Source organism: Momordica charantia (genome assembly GCF_013281855.1).
Source record: "Momordica charantia cultivar OHB3-1 chromosome 1 unlocalized genomic scaffold, Mcharantia_2.0 BLBB01000001.1, whole genome shotgun sequence".
Classification (NCBI taxonomy): domain Eukaryota; kingdom Viridiplantae; phylum Streptophyta; class Magnoliopsida; order Cucurbitales; family Cucurbitaceae; genus Momordica; species Momordica charantia.
The window spans coordinates 23,236,816-23,250,277 of record NW_028275157.1 but is presented as its reverse complement, the minus strand read 5'-3'; the positions used below and the strand labels follow the sequence as shown (position 1 = coordinate 23,250,277).

Sequence of the window (13,462 nt, the reverse complement as noted above, 5' to 3'; positions counted from 1 at the left end):
CCGGCGATACCTACCAACGCAATGGCCTCAAACAGGGAGGCGATTCGGAAGATGATGGCGTCCAAGAAACCAATGTGGAGATTCAATCTCTTCCTCTTGAAATCCCGAAGGAATTTCCACTTCCACGACTCTCTTAGCCTCCGGAAGCTGAAGGATCTCCCCTTCTTCGTCTTCTTGATCCGGCCAATCGCAATCGCATCATCCATCGCTGTACTTTCTCTCTCTCGCTCTAAAACCCGCGCTGAATTTCTCTCTCTTAAACTCGATTACTCGGTATGAACTTTTGGTTTATATACAGAGAGAGGAAGTGGTGGGAGATCCATTTGCTTTGCTTGAGGCCGACGATTCAACTTCAACATTCCAGATAAACCAAAAAGGAAAACGCTAAGGAAAATGCCTAAAAATTGGGCGTGTGGGGATTAGGAGGGGCTTCTGAGATTCCTCAAGGGTATTTTGGTAGTTTTCGCTTTTGGCGCTGGTCTCCGCTGTTTTGATTGGTCAAACGTGTAGAAGAGAAAGAAGAGTGGGAACTTGTTATTTCCAGCCTCCAAGTTTTTGCTGCTTCCACTCATTCGGTTCCGGAAGAGGAGTGGCCATATCAAGTTTTGGCTAAAGTTGAAGTTAAAAGTGAAACATGGATTTAGTCTCCGCTTTAATGTTTCCGTTTGTTTATTATTATTATTATTATTAATGTACTTCGTATCTATTTTTTGTTAAAAAAACAAAGTAATCGTTAAATTTCAAATTAAAAAAATTAGATGAAAATGAATTTCTTTTAAATTATTTTTATGCTATTATAACTTTTCAATATTTATTTAAAACAATATATTTATTTATGTTTTAAAAAAATTGAAAATGATAACAAGAAATAATAAATTCGATTTCGTTGTTTCCAGAATTTCTATACAATTTTAGAAATATTTCTAAAAAAAACGAGAAATAAAGAAACACAAATAGTTGCTAAAGGCTTATATTTCCAAAAAAAAAAAAATTAACAAAATCGGAAATGTTATCCCACATATCCTAATATTTCAATATTTTCAATTTAGTTTATAATATTTAAAAATTTTCAATTTAATGACTATGTTTTAATATTTCTCAATTATACCTTCTTGGTGAACTTCAAAATTCGCTAATGGTAAATTTACATGACCTGATAATTAGAGAGATTGATATAAATTTAGATGATAAAATAGATTACTAGAAGCCATTCAAAATCAAAATTTCTATACATTTCTACAAAATTTTTAGTAGACATTAGAAAATTCTCTCTTATCGACCACATTTTTAATAAACTTAAAAATATTAAAATATAAGGATTAAACTGAAAAAAAACCATAATATTATAGACTAAACAAATATTTTGCATTTTTTTTCCATTAGATTTGTATTGTACGCATAGTATTAAATATCCGTCGACATGTCGATATTTCTATTGATATGTCAACGTATCAATAGTTTCGATGTCGACACTAGAAGTATGTAAATCGATATTTCAATTATAGTATAAAAAATTCGACAGAAAATATAAAATATCAACAAAATGTCACTAGTATATACATAATATTAGTATTAGTCATTTTTAACTTATTTTGAAGGAGAAAAATATATATTTGTTGATTTAAATATTTTTTTGATGATTTTTTAATTTCTCGAAATTCTACTGGACATCGACATTTTATAAATATTTACATGGATATTTTCATGAAATTCAACCCTTCCAACCGAAATTTAAGAAGATCCCATCCACTTCGCATGTGATGACGGCTGATGATATTAAATTTTGATAATAAAATTCTAATTTTGCTGCGCGTAGTTAGTTGGGCAGTCCTCCTTCTCTCTTCCGGCTTTCCTCTTTCCATACAAAACGTCAAAGGAAAAAAAATAAAATAAAAAATTGACACATTTAACGTTTTGTATGGAAAAAATTGACTCGTCTAACATTTAGTTTTATAATTAATAAAATACTTATTTATTACTTTAACGTTAGATGTGTCAATTTTATGAAATAGAAATATCTGATGAAATGTATGGATATTTTGAAAGAATTATAATTTTTATTTAAATTTACTTGTTTTTAAATCAATTTAAAATTTTTACTATTAATAATATGAATATATTAATAATATTTTTTTGATATTTTGTAATAAATCGTCGATTTTTTTACAATACATAATAAAAATATTGATTAACTATTTATATCCAGGTTGAATTTATTGATATATAGAAATTTTAATGTAGGGATGAAAATTTAATATTTTTCAGTAGGATTTTGAGTTTTGATTTTTTTCTTCCAGAGTTAGTTTACTTTTTTTTTTCTTTTTTCACTTTCCTTTAATAATTGTTAGGTCAAATGACTTAACTTCCCATAATTAGGAGTGGAGCCATCAATTTTAATAAAGACGGTTTCGTAAACTTTTTTATATTTTATAATCTTTCAGTTAGGGTTGGGAAACAATTTAAAATCTTAGTTTCTTTTTCTTTTTAACTTTTGAATTTAAGATAGTCAAGCGGTCAATTTTCCTTCCCCATTTTCTTCTTTCATCTTGTCCTCCGTATTTTTTTTTCTTTTGTAATGATGTAATCTTTATCAACATCAACATAACTCGATAATTATCATATACTTCCTTTTCTTGAGATCAGAAGTTTGATCCACAAATTGTTGTACTGAAACAAAGAAAAATGACCTAATCCTTCCCTTTCGAAAATGGAGGTCAATTGATTCACACCCTTGTGAAAATATTTCTTTTTCAGAGAATTACAAAAATAGTACCAAAAATTTTATGTATTTATATATATAGAACTAAGTTAAAGCTTTATAAAAACTTATACAATCACATTAAACTAATTAAAAATCACTTTTTGATATTTAAAAAAAAAGATAAAAAACATCTTTATTTTATGTTATTTAGTATAACGTTTTCATTTTTTTTAAAGTTGGAAATTGAGTTTACGTAATAAGTAATAAGTTAGGGTGAATTTAGATATGAAAACAGGAATCTAAAAGCAACGAATTCAATGAAAATCGTAATTATATTTTATGTTTTCAATATTTTTTTAACATGTGTTTTATAACATATTTAGAAATTGAATCACAATTTAAAAATTGTTGGACATATGTTTAGTAATATATTTGAAAAGTAGAGATAATTACCAATTAAATGTTTATTTAAATTTAAAATATTATTAATTAATTAATTAATATATATGTTATAAAATTTGTATAATTATTATTTTAACAATATTATATAATTTATAATATATTATCTTTTACATATTTTAATTTTAATAAAAATAAAATGAATTTATAACATAAAATAATATATTTATCCAAATTTTTATCCTTTTTAATATAATTTTGCATCTAAAAGTTTCGAATTTAGAATATGAAAATATTAAAAGCTATAAAAGTATTATTTGAAAAATTTTCGCAGTTTGTATCACATAATTCAAAAGCAGTTCTCACGGTAGGAAAACAAAAGGAACCATTCGAACCTTAGTTACCGGCTTTAGATGCCTAAACTGAAAGGAAATGGCGACAAATTCATAAATATTCTAAAAAGATAATGTTTACAAAAAGATAAAACTTTTCCAAATATTCGATTCCAAAAATACCATGAGCTGAGCTCTAGTTGTTTACCCTGGCTGACCGCCAACCTAAAGTTTTGGAAATTTCCAAACTGACCGTCGACCAACATCACTTTAGCCAGTTTCGATTGATCCGGTCGGTTTTTTGGCCTACCATTTATACCCCTAGTTTAAACATCCTTTATAAATTAAATTATTCCTTTTATTCATATAACTATAATCTTTTTATTATAAATATATATGGTAATAATGTAGATGTTCATAATCATCTATAGATTATGAACTCTCGTTGTTCTTATGAGTATCACATCTCAATTATGGTAGATTTTGTAACCTATGTATATCAAGATTGGTGGTTTGACGAGGTTGTAAACACATGTTATTATTGTAGCCTTATAATTTATAATGGTTATATGGGGTTTTGTAAATATGATCTCACGCAACTCAATAAAGAAATCTCTTTTCTCCCTTCTTCCTCTTCTATCTCTTCTTCTTGTTGTTAGTTTTATAACACTTGTGTATCTTTTATTTCAAGACAAAATGGCAAGCATTACTTTCTTTTTTCTTTTTAAATAAATACTTGAATAACACACTTTAAAATTCACATTAATTGGAAATTAGTATAAATAGAAGAGAATATGATCTTTGTTTCAAAAGGCACACTGAAAATAAGAAAAGCAGAGAAAATATAAAAAAAAATTATGTAAAATTCCATACACGTGTTATGCATTCACTGGATTTCCGCAAAAGTTCAAAAAGGAAAGTGGAGCGGAATTTCGAAAATTGTGACTGCTTGTTTTATATATGTTATTCCATTTACATTCTTTTTCTTTTCTCTTTCTTTTTTTTCTTTTTTCTTTTGTTACAATTTTCAAGGTATAATGTACATATGTATGTAGGGGTGTTTAAAGGGTGGGTCGGGGTAGGAGGGATTTTAGGACCCATCAGAATTTTCGGATTGACCATATATAGAAATCGTCGGGTTTAAATTGGATGGTCAACTCAATCCAACCCAACCCAATATTTTCGGGTTGGGTTGTTGATTTGTGTTTTTTTTTTTAATTTTTTATTATCACGGCGGCGACGGGGAGTTAGAATTAAAACTTAATGAACAGTTGAAATTAATATAAAAAAAATGGAAGCATATAAATATGAAAACCTTAAATGATGGACGATGATTAACATTAAATGGACGATAACATTAAAGATAAATATATTATTATATATATAATTAAGAAAAATACACATATATGCATAAATTCGGGTTGGATTGGGTTGACCCGATTATTTTAAGGTTGAACCGGGACCCAATCCAACCCGATCGAGTTGGGAAAATCACAACCCAATCCAACCCAAGACTTTATCTAACCCAATCCAATCCTTATGGTTCGTCAGGTTCGTTGGATTGTCGAGTTTTTTTTTAACATCTCTTTTTGTATGTAATATAATATATGTGGGATAAAGGAAAGTTTTCGATTCCAATATATCAACCCTAAAAACATTTATTTCATTTTTTTTTTACTTTATTATACTTAATAGAAGTTTTTAGAAGAATGAAAGATAACAATTAATAAAATCTAGATACAAGCAGGCTTGGAGTAAAATAATAATTTCCTTAAAAGATCACGAGTTTTTTAAGAGAAACTAGAAAGATATTATATCTAATGCTTTATTACTTTATTTTTCTGCATTAATAAATTGTATTTTTTTATTACAATACATTGGACGGTGATCAAAATCGCAATCTCTTAATTTGAGATATATGTTAAATACCGTTGAACTACGTCCGTTTTAACAGAAATTGAGCTTAAAACACTATACAACAATACTTTTTGTAGTCAATTACATTTGAAATAGAAAATATATAGAAGATAGAAAATATATTCTATAGATTATATTTTTTAGAATGAGTAAGAGGGATATTTATAAGATTTTTAGACTTGGTGAATTCATTACATAAATTTTAACACCTTAATTAACAAAAATAACTACGTTTAATACAGAATTTTTTTTACTACCTTCTCATTTAAATGTTAAAACTTCTAGCAATATAATAGTATCGTTGAGGGTGAAAATTGAGTAGGAAATATAGTCGTGGTGGCCAATTCCTACGGACATACGATCAACAAAGGGAGCGATGATAATACTGGCAGAAGCGTACAGTCTAGTATGCGACACACCCTATTGCAAGGCATCTGGAGTGGGTTAGGGTGATGCGCAACGGGGATGCCACCACGCGCTAGGAACGTCCATCAATAGCCCATTAGAGCTCGTACACAAACGGCCCCACCACGTCTCGCGTCAAGCATCCTCTCTAGTCGGTTCCAACACCTATAAAAGAGATGAGATACTATGACTACATGGTAAGTGAAAAAATAATCACTAAATATTAAGGTGCTTACCGTTTTTCTCATCTCTTACGATTACTAACTTCATCATTGACATACATTAGCCAGAGCATCACACTAGTGTTGAGATTCGTCGTTGTAAGTTTAGTTTGTTCGACAATCCTCAATCGAAGAACACGTAGACAAGCTAGATTTTCACAGCAACAATTATTATTATTATTGCTTGACCCAAACGAGTTCGGTTCGGATTGAATTTGACCCGAACGATTTTGGGTCGGGTCAGTTTGACCCGAACTGATTACACCCCTACATTTTCCCATGAAAGTCGGGGTTGGGGTTGAGGTTGAAGTTGAAAATGGTTGTTTTGACCCTGGTTTTGGAAATGCTCAAATTGCTAATTAACAAAACAACAAACAGAGTTAACTGAAGCAATAATTTCAGTTTATTTGTCTTCTTGTAAGTACCATGAAACGCTCCCTTTTTGCTTCAAATTCAAATTTCAACTCACTCCATCTGTATCTCCACTTTGTAACAGCTGCATGGACTCTGTTTGTTTGAGCTAAATTCAAATTATATGGATAATAATATGTGCATGAAGGGATAAACAAAACACAAATTTAAGGTTGCCTTGCTGGAATTTTTGACTTCCTTAATTGGGTTCTGTAAAAATTTATTATTAAGGACAGCACACATTAATTTGAAGCATCAAAATGACTGACACTGCAGAAAACCCTTTTTTTTTTTCCTTTTTCCTTTGTGAAAAAGAATAATTTTGTTGGGTTTCTTTGTCCAATAGTAGACACGAAAAGTTGATATATTTGTTCAAAATAATACATCTTTTTGTAAATAATATGAAAGTTATATATATAAGAAAAAACAATAACAAATTTATCTTTTATATAAAAAGACAAATTTATATTATATTTTAAATTTATGTTGTTGATCATAAATGTATAAATTACATCGGAATTAGTGATTGACATAATAAGATTTGGTTTATTTATGAATTTGTCTTCGTCATGTTCTTTCTATTTTGGGCATTCAAAACATGATGTAGTTCGTTGTGACAACTCAAAAGAGTAAGGAATTCCTCTATATCGATGATAACACATGTTTCTTTTTTTATAAGATATTTCCTCTTAAAAAGTAGATTTTCTCTAATCAAATAATCAAATATAAATATGAGACTCAAAAGTGACTTGATTAAGAAATACTTAGTTTCTTTGCTATAGTCCCTTTGTGATAAATGTATTTCATTTTATTAGAATGTTTTTCGAAATCTTACTTAAATTTCAAAATATATATGTTTATTTATTGATTTTGAAATTTCAAAGATATAAAAATATTTTCAAGAAAAAAAAATATAAACATCATTAGTAAGGTCTCATTTCATGATGGGTTGTTGCCTATTTTTTTAAACAATTTTATTTAAAAATTTGAAATTACTATAGTTTATATATATGATGCCCTCAATTCGAACTCTAGCAATGTGACTTAATGTACTTAGTTTTTTTTTCTTTCTTATTTTTTTAAACTAATTTTATATGGATATTTTATATGTTGGAATAATGTACTTATTGTATAGTTACAAAAAAAATTGGCTCAACAAAGAAAATTATTCAAAACAAGTTAACAAAATAATAGATTTTCCTATGACTCTTCTTAAAAATTTTGAAGTAAGAATAAAGAAGTAAAAAACTTAGTCAAGTTGGCCAAATTTATCTCTTTCCTTTGAAAAAATAAAACTCTATATGTTAATATAGCATCATTTCTTAATTAAAACAACAAATTAGAATATCAACGTCTCTAAAATGCAAAAAGTTTCATCATGACCTATATATGATAAAAATATAAAAATAAAAAGAAGGATCGAATTGAGATTAATATATATGTATATTTAATGTAATATAAATGATAATATTCTTTTCCTCTATGATAATTATCGCACAAAATATAATATATCTCAACGATGAATAATATTCATTAATTTAAGTCAAATTTGGAAAAACACACACAAAAACTCGCTTATGTTGGTAGGTGCATACACATACATTCCTTAACCATAAAAAAAACCCTAGACATAACCTCGCAGTCACATCCCCACCAAATTAAAGGAAAAACACAAACATCAAAAGAACTAGAGACTAAGTTTGATCCCCTCATTTGACTTTTTAAGGAAACACGAAACAAAAGACCCCGTTTGACTGATAAGAACAACCTCGACAAAAGAAAATACGAAATGAAGAAACATTACAAAAACCAGATAAAGAGCATGTTTGGGAGTGCTTTTGTCATCCTCCAATATTGTTTCAAATGAAAGTGATTTTGATCCTACTAAAATCACTCCCGAACATACACCCATTTGACGATGAAATAATAGCAATGACTTTTAGAAAACGACGAAAGTGAAATCACTCCCATTCCCGATGCCTCGAGAACATGTTTGTTCATGGAAGTTGATCTTGTCCATAATCAAAGGCATGGGGGAGATAAGCATTAGTAGGAGGTGGAGGCCCATTTGCCAAAATGTTAAAGGGAATAGTTTCTTCACCAGCTCCATTAAAGGGCATGGAAGAATAAGAAGAAGAAGAAGATCCAATGACTCCTCTCTCTCTCAATTGATGGCATACATTTGTGTACAAATCTCCTAATGAAGCATCCACTTGTTGAAGCTCTTCCATCCCCATTTCCTCTGTGGGAGTCTCCCACCAACCACGCCCATTACTATTTCCTCTCACCTTCTTCATTTTCTCTAGTGCCTTCCCTTTTTCCTTCTCTGCCTCGAGTTGGCTCAAAAGTTGATTGTGTTGTTGGTTCAACTCGTTTATCCTCACCCGCCTGTGAGCTTCCACGAGAGGGTGAGTGTTGTCGTTGGGCTGCGGCGTTTCGTTGATGAACTTGTTGGCCACGGATTCGATCGAGGGATGAGCAAACGAGAAGGGCTTACCCGCGGGTGAGAATACGACGACACCGACTTCAGCCCCGCATAGTGTTGCTAGTTCGCTCGCCTTCTTGTAGATGCCTGACCTGCGCTTCGAGAACGTTATCAGTCGATCGTCCTCGTTTTCTATCTTCTTCATTTCGATCTTTTGTCGGCCCTTTGTTTGCTTCTTGCCCTCCATGGAAGCGTTCTTAGGGGTGGAGAGAGTGGAAGGGATGAGGCTGAAATGTTGGTTTTCTTTTGATATTTTTGCTTGAATTGCGATGGTCTCTTTTGTTTTTGTTATTGAATTTTGATTGATATATATAGTAGGTCGAGTAGAGCTTTGTGGGACTAAGTTTGTGTTGTAACAACGTTAGACATTTAATGACTCTGAGTTGTCCACTTCATACACTACACTCTCTCTAATTTTCTAAATCCCGTTTTTATTATGAGTCTTTCTTTAGTTGGCATTTCATATTGTCAAATTTTATTATTAATAATTTATTGTCTATTTTGTAGAATTGAAGTTTTATGTACATATTTATATGCTCATTATGAAAAATCAAACAGATAAAAAAAAAAAGTACTTAAACTAAACTCCAACTGCTAGAATGTTCAGACCTTAAATAATAATAATAATAATAATAATAAATAAGGTCCAACGCAGCTAGAAAAATCAATACAAAAAATAGGCTCGTTCAACATTAAAATGCCCAGTAAACTAGTCATAATTAAAACTATTTATAAAATAATGGAGGGTATTAATTTAATTTCATTACTTAGCCAAGTTGAGAGTATATTATTTTTCTCAAATAATAGTCTAGAGTTCAATTAAGTGAAACTAAAATTTTAAAGATAAATCTTGATTTAGGATAAGGAAAAATTTTTCCAAAGATGTTTTAGAACTACTATTTTTTAGCTAGAATTTTGAAAATACTTTTTCAAAAATAGATTAGGAAACAAAAAATTTGCTAAGGAAGTTTGATTTTTTAAAAATGAAAGTAAAAACGAAACTGTTAATAATTGTGGCTTTAATCACTAAATTCAAGTGTTAATATTTTCAAATAACAATCTACCATTGTAATGCACATTGTTACAATTAATTTCCTCATGACTATAATTGTTTTAAATATTTATCATGTAACCTACATAATATTGAACATTTTAAATTTACTGCGAAGCAATCATAATATTTGTGTTCAATCAATTTGATTTCCCTCAATTAAAAAAAAAAAACAAAAATCCTCTGCGCGAGTTGCTTAAATTTATTATTATTATTTTTTATATACAATTAAAACTTTTAGAAATTGATGGAAATTATATATTAAAAAAACTAAAGTTTTAACTTTTTTCTAATTAATTGACTCTGTAACTTCATTCTCTCTCTTTCCGTTTTTATTCTCTCAGTTTTACAAGGAAGAATCTTTCCCATTGTATACTGCAGTTTTCTATGGGCAGGCCTCCTATATTAAACTCTACATGGTTTTACAATTACGATTAAAACAAAAATTAATAGAGTTTAAGAAATAGAATTTGTTTGAGGATGGGAAACTTTTCCTTTATTCCATGTAGTTTGGAGGACAAAAATCTCATCTGATCCTCATCCAAACTCCTGTTCAAGTTTAACAAAAAGAGATCGTACTTCTACACATATATTTTGGCAAGGAAACAATAACAAAGATCATACTAGACCAAGGAAGATTACAACGTTGTCGATTAAAAAAACGGACATCCTCTTACAACAAAATGGAGAACATGTTACATACGCTATGGATCCCTTCTCAATGACTCTGTTTGATTGTCGTTCATAGTTTAACATGAGATTGGAAAATGTTTGAGAGATGAGTTGTGATGGAGGAAGAGAACAGGAACATTCAATCAGCAAGGCTTCAATAGATAATGAGAAATACAGAAAGAATTCTGGAATGAACTAATGAAGATTCATAACAAGATGAAGAATACCGATACGTCTTCGTAAATCACCTACATCTAGAGGTGAAGCAATATTGATGAATACAACACCTACATCTAGAGATGAAGCAATATCGATGAATACAACGACAACGATAAAGAAATAGCTTCTGAAGATCAAAAATAGACAAAAAGTTTTCGAAATTGAATTTGTGAAATTTTCTTCATGTGTTCATATCCAACACCAGAACAAAACAAACAATCTCCATTTTTCTCTTTTCACTTGCTTGGTTATCATCGTGTGCCTCACTGGGAAATAAAAACCTTTGGCTTACAAGTTACAACAACTAATCAAAATTTTAAAAATAAAAATAAAAATAATTACATTTGGTTACCAAGTCTTCTTTGTTGACACTTTCGCTATATCTAATGCTTTTATTACCCTTAAAAGAGAAAAAAATATATTTTACAGAAGTTTCATTAAGAATTTTCATGGTTCTCATTTTACATGATGTTCATGTGTACTACAAGACTCATATACAATATTAAAAAGAAAAAAGGGATAGCTTGTTAACTTTTTGCAAAATTAGAAACTAGATAAAAAGAGGAAACCATACTTTCTCTGTCCATAAGTCATTAGAGCTCAATGACAAAAATGTACAACCAATAGAATAGATCTTGTTCAATTAAGGTCATTATCTGTCGAGAATTCAATGAATTAGAAATATTTCTAAAAAACAATAACCTAACTAGTGTCCATATAACCAAATGTTCAAAAGTGATTCTTTTCAATCAGAAACTGTTCAAATAATAGAATTAAAAAGAAGCACAAAATGAGAATGTCATCAAATAAATCATAATAAATAATTCCCAAATGACAATGAAAAATATAACAAGTGACATACTGACATGAAGGCATCCATGGACCAAAAGGTTGAATTTCTACCTAATAAATACTTGAGCTTACCTCACAAAACAGTCTCATTCGATTTTCTCTTCTCCAACGGTCCAAAACTTTTAGGTGGCCATATCTACACAGAAGAAAGATATTATAAGCTATTTTAAGACCAAAAAAAGCAATTACATACTTACAAACTACAACCAAAATCAGATACCAAAATCTAAAATGAACAGAGAATACTTAGCTCAAGTTGTAACTTACAAATTTTAAATCATAAATCCATAAAAGTGCGATTAGTAAATACACAAAACTAAGTTTTCTTTCATAATTTCACCTAGATGTAGGGCTTCATCTATGACTATTTGGTATGAGTTACAGCAATTTTTAGTCTCTGGCCCTTTTAAGTACTAGTTTTCTCTTATTCTTTTTAGTTTTTTTTTTTCACAAGTTACTGCAAAACAAATTGTTTTTTTGCAAAATTATTGATCTGCGAATACAGATTTCAAGTGAATAATTTTAACTTTTACAAGCCATTCTATCAAAGTTTCTAAAAGCAGAAAATTGTTGCCAGCAGTTTCCCAAACAAGCCTAAGTTGTAACCAACCAGTTGAGAGAATATCTACCATGGTAAACAAGATATAGATGAATAATGATAAAGTTATTACTCACCATTATCTTAAATTCCTTATCCAAGATACTACATTCTACACTTTCAACTTCATTATCACCTCATAAACTAATGCAAACAGAACCAAGAACCATACAAATTGAATATTATTACTGGACCAACGACCACTTTGCTGGATGAAAAGGAAATAGAACATTTATCCTTCTTAAAGAAAAAACCAAATGAGGGAAGAAGGAAATCAATCTTACTCACCCTCCAGAATATTTTCCCTTGCAGAAGACCATATGGGACAGCCCCAAAACGTCTTGAATCATTTGAATCATAAATATTATCTCCCTCTATCCAAACATGGCCCTTGGGAACCTACACACACATTCACATTCTAAAGCAATATGAGAATGAAATTGAAATTACAGTAGCCAAATGTAGGGCACAATTCTTAGCACAACAATTAAAAAACACGCAATTTTTTTTTTAAATTAAGCACGGAAGAGCAATTCTAAGCAGCCATACCACAACAGTTTCGCACCTATCACTGTTCTTCGGATCCACAACATAGGTAACAGAGTCGCCCTCCATGCCCATCAAGCGCTTCGCCATCACTTTCCGAGGGTTCTCAGGGGACCTCACGAGGACAATGTCTCCGACGCCGACTCTGCCAAAGCGAGTGGAGACTCGCTCGGCCAAAATGAAATCGCCGGTTAGATTCAGAGTAGGGAGCATGCTGGGACCGTAGGTCTACACATACAGGAACAGGACGGTCAACCGAGCCCTCAAAAATGTACATGGATTTCAGAGACGAGAGTTTCAACTTACGAGAGCGGCGGTGCAGACGTAAGTGTTGGCGACATGAAGGCCGCACAGGAACTTCGCGGCGAAAACTGTTCCGGCCGCCGCTTCTACGGCTATCGGTTTCAATTGCGCCAGTCTTCTCAGTCCCGCCATTTCCCTCTCTTTCACCAGACTCTCGGTTTTTACATTACTGAACAGTGATCACAGACCCAAGCACCGCAGCGATCGGCCGAAGCTCAGCTTCGGGCGTGTTCTTTTTGGTCTTATTGGGCCATTAGAGGCCCAGTACCGAAAATGGGCTATCTCGGCCTTATTGGGCCTTTGGAGGTATAAACGACTCAAAGTAGTATAATTTTTTTTTTGAAGGTGTT

At 30.8% G+C, this 13,462-nt stretch overlaps 1 protein-coding gene and 1 pseudogene across 4 annotated transcripts; both read right to left on the bottom strand.

The window, feature by feature from the left end:
- Positions 1 to 7,978: 7,978 nt before the first annotated feature.
- LOC111015822 (agamous-like MADS-box protein AGL61 pseudogene) lies at positions 7,979 to 9,156 on the bottom strand (annotated as a pseudogene).
- A 1,390-nt stretch (positions 9,157 to 10,546) lies between these two features.
- Positions 10,547 to 13,311, bottom strand: LOC111015692 (mitochondrial ATP-independent inner membrane protease subunit 1a). Of its 4 annotated transcripts, none has more exons than XM_022290788.2 (5): positions 13,116 to 13,311; positions 12,813 to 13,037; positions 12,552 to 12,662; positions 11,738 to 11,801; positions 10,547 to 10,887 (listed from the first exon to the last, which is right to left on the bottom strand). In XM_022290788.2, the coding sequence occupies exons 1-4, from the start codon at positions 13,242 to 13,244 to the stop codon at positions 11,739 to 11,741; spliced, it is 528 nt and encodes a 175-aa protein (XP_022146480.1). In that variant the 5' UTR covers positions 13,245 to 13,311; the 3' UTR covers positions 10,547 to 10,887; position 11,738. The 4 variants fall into 4 exon arrangements, with proteins under 4 accessions (XP_022146480.1, XP_022146481.1, XP_022146484.1 ...); XM_022290789.2 differs by having other exon boundaries at positions 10,547 to 10,848; XM_022290792.2 differs by having other exon boundaries at positions 10,547 to 10,649.
- Between the last annotated feature and the right edge of the window lie 151 nt (positions 13,312 to 13,462).